The following is an 18,309-nucleotide window of genomic DNA, read 5'->3' as shown; positions in this document are numbered from 1 at the left end:
GCTACAGCGAGAGCTTAGAATATAATTGCCAGTTTCCAACTGAAAAAGAATTCAAAAAGATGGAGCTTGGATCTTTTCGAGAGGCAACTATAAATGGTGTATAATTACATGCTACTAAATGGCATGATAATAGGTCTGTAATTATTCTAAGTACGTATATAGGTATTTACCCTGTTGGAGTTGAAATTCCGTGTCCAGCAGCAATAAATGTTTAAAATAAAAATAGGTGGTGTAGATTTATGTAATCACATAAGATCACCTAAATGGTACCACCGTATAGTATTCCATATGCTTGATATGATGATCATAAATTTTTGGCTAATGTAAAGACTAGATTTTGTAACTAAAGTCACCGGAAAAAGAGCAGACGCCATTATTAACATATAAAATTTCAATAGCAGAGATAGTTCTATATATGTAACAAAAATATGAACGCTAGCGTAAAAAAACGAATATCAATTGACACCAAATATAAAGAAAAATCTCGCAGAGGGCCGACATGTTTTATTCCGCAGAAATAAATACGAGAGGATCTAAGAGCACATTGGCCAAAATATAGTAAAAAGGCGCGATGCAAGAACCCTGGGTGCAAATTGGTTACGAAAGTGATTTGTACCAAATGTGGGTTATCATTGTTTTACATCAAAAAACGATAGTTTTAAATTATTTCATGAAAATTAATATAAATTTGTTTTATTATATTATTTATCAAATAACAAAATTATATGTCTTTATTTTGTATTAGATTTGAAATTGAAGAAATACAATACTTTTTACACGCATTGTGTATTTAAATACATATACTGAAATTTTTTTTATAGTTTAAAAATTATTTTTACTTTATTAAGGGCTCATTAATTGCAAAAATAAGTTTTTTTAAAAATTATATCATTTGATGTCGCCCAATAGAGGGTTAAATTAACTCGTTCATAAAATGTATTGATTATTCTATTGTGGTAGATTTTCGTATATATTTTAAAAGTTATTACAAATTATGGAGATCAATAAATGTAAAGATTTTATTAAACACTGGATAAAACATAGCAAATTTTAACAACAAGGAATCCAAACTAAATAAAAGTACACGTCTTATAATCTGTTTTTTGTTAATTTAAATTTTATAATTCCAACCGGTGCCTGGTTTAATCATAGCCAGTAAATATTAGCATAAGAATGTATCGTTCCGCACTTCACGGACATGGCTTTAGGAACTGATGTATTTAATATTATCCTAAATTTATCGGAAATTATATCAGAGGGACCCTGAGTGGCAAAAACACCTCTCCACGCTAACGGTAAAAATTACTGATGAAAATTAAAAGGGTTTGTTTTATTATACAATTTTAAATAAATGTTTATAAATTTTAAATCTTATAATACCAAAATTATTAATAATTACATTGTTATGTTAAGTAAATTGGAATAAAAAAAGGGAAAACTGATATCTATAATTAAATTAAAAATTTTAGTATTAATTTATCACCATTTCACTCCGCATTAATTTGCCATAAGGTTCGGATTATATCATTGTTATTTACCGATTATTATTTTTTGTATAACATATTTTTTTTTGAAAAAAACTTTTCTACTTGAAATAACTGAATACTATTTTTACCTTGAAACTAACCTGGTCTAATGCTAAAAATTAAAATCGAATAGTTTTTTATAATTAGAAAAATTATGCATTTGTTATTTACATTTATTAGAAATAATAGATAATTCAAAAAAGATGCCCAATGTCCAATTCCAAAATTTTATTTTACAAAATCCATTTTGGTCGCGTAATGTATAAATGCGAGAATCATTTTTTTTAAAAAATTTATCTGGCTTTCGGTGCACCCAATTAGTATAATCGAAATCTAAGCCTGCATAAAACATGTAGTTAGTATATACTCTTCGCAAAAAATATAATAGGACATCTCACAATTATATATCTTAGAGAGACAAAAATATACTACCATATGTTAACACTATATATTTACTTTTAAAATTAAATTTCAAATTATCTAATAAAATATAAAATCATATATAAAAAAAATGTTATTTAATATCTTTACAATGATGATATATATTTATATTATATTTTTTTAATATTATTTAATGGGTTATTGATTTATGAAGATCTTAAAGAGGTAAATTTAATATTGCCACTAATTATTCAACCTAGGCATTTTTGTTGGCGGAGAAAAATATGTGTGAGATTCTTTATGTTTATCGCTGTTCATAGTATTAAAATTAGGGATGTTAAGCAAATGATTCGTATTTTCTTTTTCCAAGTAACGTCTTATTTGGGGATTAGAATTAGTAGAAATATATGGAATACTAGACCCTAATATATTAGAATTCTGAACGCATGGTGGAAATAGCATTCTGGAAGTCATGTTTTGTCTACCGCGAATATTGGAAGGATAATGAATCATGCTACTTACATTTGTGTTGTTATTGGTATCAATGTTATTATAATAAGAGGGGGTAGTATTGCTATATATTTGTGGAATGGAATTTTGGTGCAAATATGGAAGCCGGTTGTTAAAATTGCCAGTTCTTATCACATTGTTGTTATTAAAACTCGATGTGTTTGGATTACTCAAATTTTTATAATTATGAAAAATATTGTTCGGGTTAACAGGTGTAGCCACCACTTTATTCTTGTATTCGACACAATTCTCTTTATGAAGAGGCCAGTTATTACGTTGGCAGTGGACACTACAATACCATACTCCGATACAGCAATAAGAGAAGGCTTGCTTAAAACAACTTACGCACTATAAATAAGCAAAAAAATTGTATTTAATAAATAATCGAGGTTTGCAAAATGCGGATTTTTAGGGGAGAGCGGGATAAAAGTCAAAATTATTTTAACGAATGAGTGGGTTTAACATTTTCTTATTTTAAAAATATTGCAAATTTTATAAGTAATATATTAAGTATCAAATTATTTGCAAACACGAGGGCTGAAAATAAAATATTAGGTAGGCGGGATTTTTTTTTAGCAAGATCATGAATGGACAAGCTGAATATTTAAAACAATGGGCGGAAGGGTTAGTGGGATAAAATCCGCAAATTGTATCTAAAAGTATTATGTTGAAACTAGTGAACAAAAATAAATCTTAAACTTTAAAAAAAACTATAATTAACATTACCCATTGTTTTTTCTTGTTTTCAATTATTTGATTTTGAAGAGCACTTATTTGTTCCGTAAAAATACTCTTGAGGTCATCTTTTTCTAATTCGAAGTGTAATTTTAAGCTAGTATGCCGATAATCTAAAAAATTGCCCAATTAAATGTTTTTATATATCTGCTAGTATGCCGATAATCTAAAAAATTGCCCAATTAAATGTTTTTATATATCTTCATTTTCTTAGTTCCTATTTCTAAATAGGGCTGCAAACGATCGGCTTTTATTTTCATTAACCCGACATTTTTTAAAACGATCCGACTTCGATATTTAAATAAGTTATAAATTGTATCCTTTACTTATTTTAAAGACGAAAGGAATAATAGAAAAGGGATTAACTTTATATATTATTTGAATATTTTTTTTTGAATCATATGTAGTTATCTTGCTAAAGACCTTCAAAATCAAAATGTTTCGGTAAGGTCCCACCTGCAGCCAATATTTTATCTAGGTCCGCCCTGACCCGGGTTCTTAAGAAAAGTTCATAGGAAAGAAATCTGATCATATACAATAATATCTATGTGGTATAAAAATAATGTGTACATAGGAATTTAAAAAAAAGGTTAAAAAGATAGTTATTAAAAATATAGCGACGAGCTAACCTATACAAAGTTAACTATGACTCAAATTTTTTTAACATTGAATAATTTAGTTAATAATGAAGAGGTATGATAAACTTAGTAAATTATAATACCAGATGCAATGAAAATTCTATCATAAAAGGTAAAAAAAAATAATATACAGTTATAAATTCAAAAGCTTACATAAGTTAAAATAAAATTAGTAAGTAGAAATAATATAGAAAGTAATTGGCTAAAACAGCAAGGGGCCGATCGGTAAAAGTAAGGATCCCACTTATTTAACAACACTATCCATAAGATTTTTTTTTTTAAAAAAAGTTCAAAATATGAAATAATAATCAAAAAATCCCTTGAAATTTCCACAAAATTTCTTAGAAAAAATCTTCAAAAGGCTGACTAAAAAAATTTATGGGCCGGGGAAGAAGCAGCTCATTCAAAAATTTTTGGGACGTAATTTCTGAAATAAAACTTAAACTTGACGAATTCAATATTATGATATTTTCCTTTAAAAAATATTATAAAGGTCAGATAACCGTAATAAAATCTTGGCGGGAAAATGGTATTTTGCTTTATATATGTATTAAAAAATAAAATCAATCCAGACTAATATGGTCATTGCATCTTAGATTTAGTTTTTAAAAAATAAGCTAAAGACCGAACTATGGCTCTCACTAATCGTACGTAGGATACGATCACAATAAAAAGTAATTTATTTAAAAAGCCATTGCTTTCGGGCATAAAGTTTTCCTAATTTTTATTTTAGGGATATGCAATTTTTTAATATATAGGGAAATCTTATGGGAGAGAAAAATTAATCCTAACTTATCCCATTCTCTTGTGTAAATGTTGATTCCACACTAAAGTGAAAAATAGGCTCTCAAAAGATTGGAAGAGAACTATTAATTCCTCTAGTTCTAATTGCATAATATTATAATTTTAATTTATAAATGTTTTGCTTTAGTTTTAAATTTTTCTTAAAAATAGTACTATAACCGGCAAAAATATAAATATTTAATTATAGTATATAGTATAATGGCTTTAATTTAAAAAAAGATTAAAAGTAAATAAAATAATTATGAATATTAAGATTAAATAAAAATTATATTATAAAAGATTTATTAAATTAATTTTTATATATATTAATCAATTCTTAATTTTTTTATTATTTAAAAAAAAAATCAATACGAGGTTCGAGTTCCGAATTTTAAAGGTTAGAGTATATTAAACTGGGTTCCAAGTTAACATATTTGCAAAAATTCAAACTACCATAATAAATTCCTATCGGATTGATTTTGTGAAAATATCAGCTGTACTCACTTCAAGACCAATATCGACATGGGTCTATATTATGCAGCCCTATTTTTAATCATTAATAATGTTAACTTGCAACTAATGTTACAAAATCGAATGGATTCTGATTCGTCGGTTTCAATATTTTGGGGGAGTCGGTGTTTAAATTAGACGATTTTGCAACACTTGAAATTATTGGGCTGAAAAGGGTAAAAAAGTAAAGAGCTAACTAAATTCTTTATTTGCATCTTCCAATTGCGTCTTATAGTGCGAATGAATGTTAATCATAATTTCCTTTAGCGCTTTTTTATCTAAATATTTTTTTTTATCCCTTTTTCCATTAACCTTTATCATATTCATTGGATCATCTTCAGATGTTGATGGTATTTGGATACAATTTGCATTAATAATTGGTTCTGCGGGAATGACAATATCAAAATGATTTTCATTATTCATAGGTGTGACAATTGGATTCTTATGGCCAATATTATCTCTTAAAAGGTTTAAGTTAGGGATGGGAATAATAGATTTATCATCAGTTGCAGCTAGAACATCCTTGATTTTTAAATTGGCTATGGGAGTAATAGGTGTATCGCCAGTTGCAAGAAGACCATCTTTGTCTTTTAAATTCATCTGCTCTTTTATATAACCTTTAATCCTCAACTCAATCTTTAAGCGCGAGAAATATTTTTAAAAGAATAAATAATTTAATATTATAAGTAATATAGGCTTACGGTTTTCAAGAGAGACTCGAGATTTAATTGATTAGAAGCGGCTTCGCTATCGCTATGTTCGCTTTGCTTATCCATACTATTTTTCAGGTTGGATGGTAAATTCTAAAAAAAAAATAGCAATACAAAAAATTTAATTCTAGAAATGTTGATAATACGATGATCTCGAAGGGCATTAAAATTACAATTACAAAATCATTGTAAATAAAGCAGTTATAAATGCTTAAAATTGTAATAATTACTTGATTAAATAATTCTCCAGGAATATCTATAGCATCAATTGAACATTCCACATCATTATTTATTAGGTTTTGTTTGTTATATTTGATCAGTTGATCATCACTTAAAATTTCTTTCTTGGCTATGCATTTTGGTTTCCTTCGTAAAAGGTTTAATTCGTCCAAACCTGAGGAGGGACTTTTAGTAAGAAACGAACTTATATTATCTATAATCACATCCAGTATTTGAATATCGCTACTGTCTTCGCCATAATCATTTACCGTGTTATCATTACCACTAGTTATCCCGCTATTATAGACTAAAGAACTAGGAACAGTATATTGTGCTTGATTTAAACTGCTATCTGTCGCTGTTAAGGTATCATTTTTAATTATGTCTTGAGTTAAAAAATTATATGATTGCACAGTGTTTATCACAACAATATCCTCAATATTACTAACACCATCCATTAATATTTGATTGGTATTAGTTTGATAAGTATTAGCTTCAGAAGTTGGCGACAAACAAATTGTATCAATTTTGTTGTGGTTATCATCTATACAATTGTTTTTATCTAATGGACTATTAAGCAAGGAACGATCTTTGAAAATTAATGAGCTATTATTAATATTTAAAAACTGCTTGCAATAATTCAAAGGAGAAAGAATTAACGATTTTTCATTACCAGACTCTTCAGATATATCTGATTTAAAAAGTGTAAAAGGAGAAATTAGGTATATGTTTATATATTTTGAACCGTTAAAATAAAATATTGTTATATTTATTAATTGCACAAATTTACTAACATTTAAATACTAGCAGAATAAAAATTAAAACGATTTCATTTCAAAACCAGATTTATAGATATAATTCATGTTTAAAATAATTTAATATTTTAAGTGTATATTAGTGACATAACAATCATATGGAGGCAGAAGCAATGCATGATTTTCCTTAGGCTGGGTAATTATTACGTACATATAGTAAGATATATTATCTGGTACATGCATTTAGACTTTAACCTTAAGATAGTTGACATTCACGAATTTCGAAAATTAATATTAAATGTATTGATAATTATATTTAACAAATTATTCGGGCTTTTTTATAAACAAATGGGCAAAAATCAAAAAAGGCAGTTTGGGAAGTAAATATTTAATTTTCAAGTTTTTTATTGATCCGGGTAGTGTTTAAAATAATTTGGCAAATTTTAAATCAGTCAATTAATTTTACAGTTTTTTTTTATTTGGGAGTTTAATTTTTTTACACTATTTATTATTTATTTTAGATGAGAATTTAGTTTAAAAAAAGAAGAAAGCAATGTACTTACTGCAAGAATTTATCTTCTTTATATGATAATGTAACATTCTCGAAATTCTTAGTGATGTAATAAGAAATTTTTTAATGAGACTAAAGACAAAAAAATATGGACTTAAAGGTGTAAGCGAATTGGAAGAATGGCTTACTGAAAAAGCATTAATACCAATCTGAAAATTTTGAAATAAATGATGATAAAGCTTTATTTAGATTTTTTATATCTACAAAAGGATCCTTCAATCTAGCCAGTCTTTCAACTATTTATTTAGATTTTTTATATCTACAAAAGGATCCTTCAATCTAGCCAGTCTTTCAACTAAGATTCATGCGGATGCCATCTATAAAATGTGGCGGGGTGATGCAGAACATTTCTTTCCATCATTTGAGTTGAAGTGTGTTATAATGAAAAACAGAAGATTATTAATTTGTTTTTAAATCTTTAATTGAGAGGGTTAAACAGATATCTGGACATTGTAAAATAGAAGTATTAATATCAGATGCTGCAAAGCCATTGACAATGGCTTTACTTTGGGGTTTGGCAACAAATCAATTGCCATGTATTGGGCTCATGTTTATAGAAATGTATTATGCCTAGTACCAAAATTACAAGCAAAAACGATGAAGAGGTCAACCTTCAAAGGCTAAAAAGCTTTTGTTGTACAATGTTTTAAATAAATATTTTGATGAAAAATTATTTTCAATAAAATATAACTGGATAAAATATTGAGTCCGCCGTTTTTAAAAGTGAGCCGTTTAACAACACTAATTAAAAGTAATTTAATATGTTCAATTGAAGATGTGGAAATATGGTGTTTTTTCGTTGAAAAAAATAAATGTATTTTTTGATTTTTCTAGGAAAATTGTCTTAATTTGTAATAAGCAGCCGAAGCTTTATAAAAAAGAGGCCTATAAATAATTTGAAATCAGGCTTGGATAACGGCGATTACGCTTATTAGGGCATATAAATTATTAAAAACGTAATATTAAGATTTAAATGTAATATTACCGTAAGATTTTAATGTACTTGTTTGAATTATGCCTTCATCTTCATTATCCTTTGATACCTTAAAAAAGTAGAGAAAACATTAGTAAACTATAATAATAAATTTCCTTAAATTTTGATTTGTCTTGTAAATAAATTCTATAAATGAGTAGCAACCGAGATTAGCATAAAAATATACCATAAATTTGAGTATTTTTTTTAATCAATCTATTAAAATTTTGCTTTCCAGCTATTTTAGACTGGTTTTTTCACAAATAAAAAAAACAAATTAAAATGTTTATAAATTCAATCGTCCGATAAAGATATTTACCTTTTCATTATTTTCTGTTGCTAGTGATTCTCCCAAAATATTTGAATCTACTGAATTTAAAACATTAGATACATCTATGTTATAAATATCATTGGCAAGTGGATCCTTGAAAACGTTACAATTTATAATTACTTTAGTGCTGTAGTCTTCTATGAACTTGGGGGATAACCTTTCAATCTCTTCCACATCGATTATTTCGGTTAAGATACCCTCTTGCTCAATATAGTCAACCTTTGTGACGGAATCTTCCTTAAGTAAATTAAGGGTTTTATCATTAATTTCTCGTAGCAAATCGTTCCCTTTATTCCTATCACTAGTTTTGAAATTTAAGCCAGGAATAGATAATATAGTGATATCAGATGAAATATTAGATTGCAAATCTCGACAAACTTGAATATCATGATTTTTCGAAACAGATTCAATAAATATATCAGTCCCTTCACTTTCTTGATAAATAGCCTCTATAATCTTAGCACCAGTATCGTCTTTTCTGAGTTCCCCACTTTTTAAATTCGTGATATTTAATGGCCCTTCGGATCTTGGGAACAAATCCCTTTCGGCCTCGATCTTATCATAATTATCATTCCCCTTCACCTCTGATGTAAGCTCTTGGGATCTCGACAAAAAATCTGTTTCATATTGGTACTCGGTTAAACATTCTTGAATATCCTTTATGATCGTTTCCCTTTTGTGCTCTAACGCCTTCATTATATCTTCTTCGCTAAATCTTTCGTCATTATAGGTGCCTTCTTCTATACGATTGAATACCGAACTATCATCAATTTCTAAATGTGACTTTACTAAATCGTCTTTAGCTTCTTTTATAGCTTTTCCAGATTTTGATTCCCTAATTATCGTTGCGTCTAAATCATCGTCCGATATATCTTCCAATATTTCATTTTCTTTGCTATCATTTAAATTAAGCATTAGATCATTTGTGCCAGCGTTATTAGTTTCTATCAAATCATAAGCATATGCGTCAAAATCATCAATATTCTGAAAATTTTCAATTGCGCCTTCAAACAAAGGGCTATCATTATTCGTAAGAACTTGATCCTCTTTCGGGACAGCTATTTCAACATTTTGAGAATGCAAGTTATCACGATCTTCGTTGTAAATAACGTGAGATAAATCTTTATATTGGCTCATTTGCAATGGACTTAGTTGGATAACCAATCTTTTATTCAACTCGATGTTTGACATATCAATTTTTGCAAAACTTCCGATATGATCATCATATGAATTTGGAGAAACTTGAGGCTCGTTTAATAAATGGTCATTTGAATTTAGTCCATCTTCCGTGTCATTTAATATAACGCAATTGCTAGACGATAATGAGTTGATTTCAGGTGCAATATGGTTGGCATCCAAATTGTTACTAGAAAGACTCGTCTTTACAGATTTTATATTTTGTATCATTTGATCGATGATATTTGACAAACTATGTGCACATGGTTTGGCTATGGCTATAGAATTTCCTACCTCCTCCGGAATATCTTTGACGATTGCGGGATTTTCACTTTTGGCGCCAACATTTTTATCGCTCTCATTCTGACATGTAATTCCATTATTTTTGACATCTTCCTCTAAATTTAAAGCGATTTGTAAATCCTTGTTTATACAAGAATGTTGTGTTTCCTGCTTCGAATTCACTATATCTTTTTCTTTGGCTATTAAAGTATTTCGAGGTATATCAGCGCATTTATCCTTCGGACGACTCTTAATTTTGGAATAATCAGAAGTGGAAGATAATTCGTGGGTAGATGATTGAAGTGAATCTACCTTATATACCTTACTTTTAACATGTGTGGATGAAGCCGATTCGACTTTCGCAATTTTGAAATGAGATGATTTATAAACATCGGTTTTCGCGTGTTTAATAGATAATTTTTTATTATATTTTTGGGAATTACTATTAGAGTAAGGTGAGTCCGATGACTTTCGTTTTTTGTTATTATGAATGACGTTAAGAGAAGTTTTAAACTGGTAATATAAAAACTTTAGCGTTTGATTAATGTCATATTTCGATCTATTATTATTGGATACATTTGGATTCTCAATTGAAAAGAGGGTATTATCCTCAGCATAAGGAAAACAAACTCCGAATTTTTTTTCTAAATTAGTTATATGTGTATCTAGTTCATTTAGAGCCTCGTCGTATTCCTTTCTTAAACGAGATGGTATACCAGTATTCATCGGGCCGCTTGGTGGGCGTCGGCTCAAAATAAAACATGATTGGAGTGGTAGCCATGATCTAAAAGAAAATGAAACATTTACACTTTAAGTTAATGAATCACTAATAGGAGTAAGATTTAAAATTAGTGATTTGCATCGGGTCTAATTTTTCAAGCCCGGCCCGAAATTTTTTTAAATAAGTTTTGTCAGCCCGGCCCGAATTTATTTAAATATATATGCAAAATAAAAGATATATTATGTAATATGGCGTCTATTTTTTAAATTTAATTAATATTTTTATTTTTCTAAAAAATTCAACATAAAATTGATAAATTTAGATATATTTAAAAAAAATTCCAAGGCTCGACTCGACCCAAATTTTTTTTAAAAATATTAGGCCCGACCCGGCCCAAACGGGCTGGGTCTACTTTTGCAGATCTCTATTTAGAATATACTATGAAAAAATAATTATTTGATCAAAAGAATTTAAATTTGTTAAGCTAAATAAATGCAAAAAGTCAAAATATTATTTCTTGGTATAGTATAAAAATATTACTTATCGTGTTTTCCAAAAAATCTAACATCCAGTTTAATGTTGTTGGCATTAGGAATACTGGATAAAATAAAATAATTCTTTTTGATGATTTTATATAAAATATGAAATATTGCTAATTTAAGAAACGAGCAAAACATAGCCTTATAAAATTAAAGAAAAAATTAATTAATATGTGTATAATTGATAACATTTATGTGAATATTTTATTAATTGTGTTCCCAAACCTTATTGAAATTTTTACAGATTCCCTTGATACCTATATCGCTGGTAACGGCTGATGTCTTTATTTTGACACTAATGCCCAATACTAAATTACAGTTATTTAATGTTTTTTTAAATATAATTCACCCTTATTAAATTTTTTACTACCTCATTATATAATATCATAATAATATAAATATTTTGATTGACCCCTACTGTAAAATAAACATAATTATGTAGTAAAAAATATCCTTGCTGACAATATGAGAAATTGCTTTTTTTAAATACAGAATCATCAATTTTAAATATATTAATTAATTATATAGTAAAATGAATATTTTAAAAAATGATTATTCAATTATCATTTGACAAAATTTAATATTTTTAACCAAATGAAATTTGAATCTCCGGCCTTATATCATTATTGAATCTTTTGTGTAAGTTTTTTTTCTTTTTCTTCCGTAAACATCAAACAACTATATATTTAAGAATATGCTAAAGAAAAGTGGTCACGGATTCATCTCTTTTATATAATCCTTAGTAATTGCGTTAATTATAATAATATATGACCTACCTAGAAGGAAGGGTATTGCTTTCGGTATTTGAATTTGTAGAGTCATTACTATTCGCTTGATGAATTCTAACCACTTTGCCTGGCCAGAATGGATAACCTAAAGAAAAATAGCAAATGTTTTGTTAATATAAAGTTTAATAGTAAAAATTATAATCACGAATTATGGACATTATTAGTGAAATTACAATAGGATACATTAAGTAAAAATTTCAATATTCGACTTTCCAAATTATTTTTGTCATTCGATGAGTTTTTATTTAAATAATTTTATTTTGAAATTCAAAAAATAAGATATTCTAAAAATGTTAAAATCTTTCTCTCTCTCTCTCTATTCTTTCTTTACAATACAATTAGTTGTCATTGTGTTAGCTTAAAATTATTGCCATTTCTCATAAAATATTTTTGAGAAATAAATATTATAATATAATAATAATTTAAAATAAATATAATTTTGGTGTAAATATAAAATAAACGATATTGAGATGATATTTATTTGTAAATGAATGTTTTAGAATTTCGAAAAATTTTGAAGTTAAGATTTGACCCATTAATTTAATATTATTTTTCAAATTTAAAATATATATAAACAAAAGTTTGTGAACTGCTGGATGTTCACTATGTAAGTAGTGCAGACATGCTTGTTTAAATGAGTTTCTTTTAAGCGCAATATTTATTTTTTGATTTGTAACAATCGCGTAGTTATTTTATTTCCAGATTTTATTTAATGTTTAGTAATTGGCTTAATTTTTAGACGCATTGTGTGCCGCGCTTTCTTCGGCTGGAGATTCTTTTATTTATAATTCGAAATTTAAATTATTTTTGATCTTGTCATGAATAAAAGGTCAAGAAATTGTAGATTTATGATAGTTACCTTTATTTTTTTTAAAAAACCGCTGTTTATTACTTTTATGAGAGGGAAGTAAAAATAAAGAAAAAGAAAATAATTCGAAACTTCTAAAAAAAAGCTAAGGAGAAATTTAGAAATTTCCTCAGCAGCACATCTTACAATTCTACAATGTCCTGACCTTTATACATGTCGTCAATACAATCAAAAATAATCGAAAACCGAAGTAAGCGCGACTCACAATGAGTTTCGAAATTAAGCCAATTACTAAAGAATTAATAAAATCTGAAAATAAAATAATTAAAGCGATTGTTATAAACAATAAAAAAAATTGTGCGTTTAAAACGCTGAGATACATTTAAGATCCAATCAAATTTTTCAAATTAAAATATCGCTTTCAGTAAATGATTTAAAATTGAGAGATTTCGCATCTCTTCCAATGCAACGAGCACAGAGTAAAATAACACAAAATAATAATGGGATAGATTTTTCAAAGAATATCGGTTAGTGGATATTTAATATCGGAACAGCCATATTTTTTAGTATTATTAAACTGCTCAATTTATAAAAAACGCATAACCCAATATTTTAGACAAACAATGTTACGCAAGCCTCGAGATAGCGTTTAGATGTCCAGACCTTTCTGTCATCAATGAGCAAAATCTTCAGGGTTTCGTAGTATATTTGGCTTGGGTTTGCCATTTTTACAAATAGAGCCGTTTTTAACAATACTATCTATTTATGTCAAAAGATTTATTTTACTTAAATATATAAAATAATTACATAATTTTTTAAAAATATTATATTCGAATAATTAGGAAATTTGATCCGTAAAAATTAGAGCAATTATTAAGTTAACAAATAAAGAATACATTTTTTTTAAAAAAAAAGAATACTCAACAAAACCTTTCATTTTCCCCCAAACGAGGGTATGAAGGGATCCGCAAACAGCACTAAACCATTCTGAGAAAGGAAGTGTATGAGCGTTGTAATAACATTCAGAGCAAGCTTCTATCTCACTCACCTCTTCCTTACACACTTTTTCTACAAGTTTAAGGGTGGAAAGCATATTATTGATTTCGGGGGTACTGCGACTTTCCTTTTCTAAGATATTAATAAAAATAGTTCTATATTTTATAATTTTTTTATTTATCCATTCGAAATATAAAAAATTTAATGCGGAGTGAGCAAATAAATTATAATGTAATATTTATTAAAATAAATAGATTAATCATATTTTACTTCCATAAAATATAGCAGTGTTATGGTATAAATATTTGATATCACTTATCAAACTTTGCGGTGAGCTATAGCTTCTGAGCTGTATATTCTATTTATTTTTTAAAGAAAATGAATTAAGAATAAAATATTTATGGTAAAAAGACTTGGTCCTAATCCACTTCTATAACTCTGAAAGGTTTGCACTGTTAAAATAAAAGTGAGCCTATCTCCTAACATTGGAAGTGTTTTAAATGAAGTGTTAAAAAAAAGTAGACTAAGCCTAAAAGGATATATATTTCAAAATTTCTCCCACATTAAAAATTTTCGCATTCATTTTAACATTTAAATGATATATAATAATTTTTAGAAACAGTATTTGTTCAATTTTTTATTTTATAAATTAATTTTAAAAAAATTATCAATAAAAAATCTAGTGTGATTTAGTAAATAAAGAGCGAACTCAGATGAAGAAATTTCAGAACCTTCCTTCTTTCTATTGGAAGTTGGTTTTTAAATTATTAAAAGACAACTTTTTTAAATAGAAGGATTATAAGTAACAATATACTCTAATAAAAATATCTTTTTAGAAGGAGGAGGTAAAGAATCATAGATCATACAGGGTTTGCTGTTGTTTTCGCATAAAAATTCTCATTACGAGAGCACAAAATACGTAAACAACCATTTTAATATTTTATTGTCATTTAATTTGAACATATAAAAAAAAATTAAAAAAGTCTATACACCTATTTTTATCGTTCTTTCGAACAATCAAAACGAACATTTATAAAACAAATAATTTTCTTATATTAAGCTTATCATTTATTTTTAAAAAATTCTAGATAAATTTATTTGCATAAAATAATCTTGTGCATCAATGGTATTGCATAAAAGTATATTATAAATAATCGAAATAATCTTAAAAAATTTATATATTGTTATTTTAATAATTAATGGGCGCCAATGGCTAAGCAAGGATTTATATATTCCTTTACATGAGAAAAATATCTTTCACAATCTTGAACTGATATCTATAGGTTTAGAAGAGGGATAAAATAAATCAAAATGTTAACTTTTTTTTATATGATGTTCAAAATGAATAACAAAATATAAAAAATGTTGTTTACATATTTTGTGCTCTCATAAAAGTTTCTGTGCGAAAACAATGGTAAACCCTGTATACTTAGGCTAACATTTCAATGATCTAAATGTAACGATGAAAAAAGTCTTTTAAATTATTTAATAAGCTTGATAAAATTTACGGCAGAACACAAAACTTTTAACAATGAAGGGGTCTTATTAGGAAATATCTTATGACATCCATTTTATAATTACTTATAAATAAACATTCTTTATATAGTAAAAAAAACAATTTATTACTAGTCACCTTTAAGTTTAAATTCTTATAATGTTGTTTCCTTCCCATATCCCTTTTTTTATTCTAATTATGAGAAATGTGTCAATTTAAAAACAACTTTTCCATTTAAATTTAAAAATGAACGTAAAACACAAATTAATTGAAATAATATAAAAAAGCATATTGATTTGGGTCCAAAAATAATAAAACTTAAATTTGAAGCTGTATATTTTATTTATTTGCATTATATTACAAATTATAAATTCTACTATATTCAAAAATAAAAATATTCTTATCATGAATTATATTCATTTCACGATATTCAACTTATCAATGCTAGATATATTAATCATTTTTTAAAAATAAATTTAATAATTACTGATTCGATATTATTAAAATTCATTGGTTTCACAACGTAGTCTGGATCCATGGGGAAATATTCGATATATTTGGAGCCTTTGCCTGTTAACTATTTCATAAGTTATAATGTAGAATTAGCATGATTTAATCAAATATATTTAAATGAGAATTTAAATTTAAATCAAAACTTTTTTTGAATAAAAATCACGATTCAAATCAATATCTTTTTTTGTTTGTAACCAATAAATAAATAAAAATATTTTATATATATTATTTCACTATATTTTGCATTGAATATAGGAACTTCAGTAAAACATCATTTTAATTAATATTATGGACAGTGATTAAGGTGATAAATCTCTATAAATATTTCAATTTGCTCTTTAATTTAAATAACTACTGATATTCAATTTATTTAATATTAAGAAAATTTATTAATGCAGTTTAAATAATAATATTAATTCTAGTTTATATAAAAATAAAATAATAGTTTTTGTACTGAAAACATTAAAATTGTTTCCAATAATGTATTTAAAATTAGTATAAATGGGATAATATGATATATTGATAATTCATATTATAAGTTCTTTTATGTATATCCAATATAGCGTTAGTTAACAATATTTTCGTCATAAATTTTAAATAAAAAGTAATAAAATGATATGTGCTCAATTAATAACTTCTTAGATGGGGAGAGGGGGGGGGGGTTTATAGGATAAGTAATATAAAATACTTTTATATTATAAAACTTAATTTAAATCAAAAAAATCGTAATTTAATCTGATTTTTTAAAATAAAAATATACTGATTTTTTATCAACTTTATTATAATGTGAATATTAAAGGTTATCAATTATGATAATTAGTTATAATCATAAAATAAAATCATTTATTTATCAAAAAATTCTAAATCATAAAAAGTATCTTTGGTTGAACTTGAAAAGGAAAATTTACTTTATTTAATTATAAAAAAAATATTATTCATACAAAGATACGTCGGGTCCGATTGAAGGCATAATAAAGTAATTTATTAAGTCTTTCTCGAGAGAATTTCTGTTGGACTTTTTGTCGATTTTCCGCGCCTCGTGTGCTGCTTTCCGCTTCAGCGATTTTCTTGATATATAATAAAATTACAATTTTAAACAAATAGATAAGTAGCATGTAATATAAATTGCTTTAAATTAATAATTAATCAAAACATTATTTTCAAGTTTGACAATTATTATAAAAATATATAACTTGACATTCGGGGCACGCGAATGTTATAACGCATAATTGCGCATCAAAATGGCAGCTAGATTCCAGCGATAATATGTCGGCGGTATTTAAACACCTACGATGAAAGGATCGTTGGCATATATGGCAGTTTAAATTATCTTGAAGAGGGTCATTTTCCATAATGGTAGTAGCATTGTACGATGATAACAACATGTGACAAATCCAACAAAAAGGGTCCCAGTATTCGACCTTCGATTATATATATATTTAAAAAAAATATAATTAATCTTTGAGAATGTGCACTCTCAAGGGTCACATAGAAATCCAATAGCTTATAAAACATGAATCCATCATTGCGTAAAAGTTAATAGAGGAGGCATTTAAGGGCCTGCCCCAAGCCCGTCCTCGTCTTAAAAAACATATTGGATTTTAATTTTGGTTAAAATACAACGTGGAAGAAAAAGATAAAATAGTGCGAAAACACGCTGACCTTCTACGAACAAGGGAATAACTAGTTGAAATCGAATCAATAATAATAAATACAATATAAAGTTAGGAGAAGATAAAATAGAAAAAATTGAACCAAGTCAAGAAGGCCAACGAGGGAAGGAAAACAAACAAAAAGATTAATATACGAACTTGAACTTGGGGAAATGAAATATGTTATATTTTATAAGGTTATTCAACATTATTTTAATAACATATATGTCAAGCAATATTATAACGTATTATATTATTTAGGTCAATGTAATTTATTACATTTATGATTATTATTAATTTTTAAAACATAAAAATTTTATTGGACAATAAGGTTTTTGAGATATTTCATTCTTTTATAAAATCAATTTTTATAAGAATTCAGGCAATGGAATATAATTCAAAATTATCCGATGAAAGAAAATCATTAAATAGAAAAGTTCAGCTGCACAGCCTATCACTTTGCAGAGTTATAATTAGCAATCTAGCAGAGTATAGAGAGAGTACAAGAAGATATAGAAGGAAGCTGGAATTTGGGACAGTGATAATTATATTGATCCCCTACCTGGTGGAATAGAATTCTTTAAAATCTACCCAATTAATGTTGTAGCTATAGGATAATTTGAATTTAAGGAGTAATTAATCATTTAAGTTTTATATAATTTCGCGGATATTTCTTCAATTTTACTATATTTTTCAG

The 18,309-nt window shown here is 26.7% G+C and overlaps 1 protein-coding gene across 3 annotated transcripts in view; it reads right to left on the bottom strand.

Annotated features, from left to right (window-relative positions):
• Positions 1–2,084: 2,084 nt before the first annotated feature.
• Positions 2,085–18,309, bottom strand: part of LOC135923662 (uncharacterized) — a 31,165-nt gene continuing 14,940 nt past the window's right edge. For 2 of the 3 annotated variants that reach the window (XM_065458533.1, XM_065458532.1), the window contains exons 3-16: positions 17,154–17,381; positions 16,902–17,027; positions 15,935–16,024; positions 14,223–14,310; positions 13,887–14,084; positions 12,137–12,233; positions 11,362–11,418; positions 8,631–10,884; positions 8,324–8,381; positions 6,024–6,703; positions 5,785–5,886; positions 5,281–5,719; positions 3,144–3,265; positions 2,085–2,765 (exon numbers count right to left, since the gene is read on the bottom strand). In XM_065458533.1, the coding sequence (XP_065314605.1) occupies positions 2,151–2,765; positions 3,144–3,265; positions 5,281–5,719; positions 5,785–5,886; positions 6,024–6,703; positions 8,324–8,381; positions 8,631–10,884; positions 11,362–11,418; positions 12,137–12,233; positions 13,887–14,084; positions 14,223–14,310; positions 15,935–16,024; positions 16,902–17,027; positions 17,154–17,381 (5,154 nt within the window). In that variant the 3' untranslated portion in view covers positions 2,085–2,150. The remainder of the gene's footprint in view (positions 2,766–3,143; positions 3,266–5,280; positions 5,720–5,784; positions 5,887–6,023; positions 6,704–8,323; positions 8,382–8,630; positions 10,885–11,361; positions 11,419–12,136; positions 12,234–13,886; positions 14,085–14,222; positions 14,311–15,934; positions 16,025–16,901; positions 17,028–17,153; positions 17,382–18,309) is intronic. The other variant, XR_010571258.1, reaches the window with a different exon arrangement.

The sequence above is a fragment of the Gordionus sp. m RMFG-2023 genome, chromosome 2 (genome assembly GCF_954871325.1).
Source record: "Gordionus sp. m RMFG-2023 chromosome 2, tfGorSpeb1-WG-v2, whole genome shotgun sequence".
Taxonomy (NCBI): Eukaryota; Metazoa; Nematomorpha; class Gordioida; order Chordodea; family Parachordodidae; genus Gordionus; species Gordionus sp. m RMFG-2023.
Note: the sequence above shows the minus strand (reverse complement) of the source record. Positions and strands in the feature narration are given on the sequence as shown.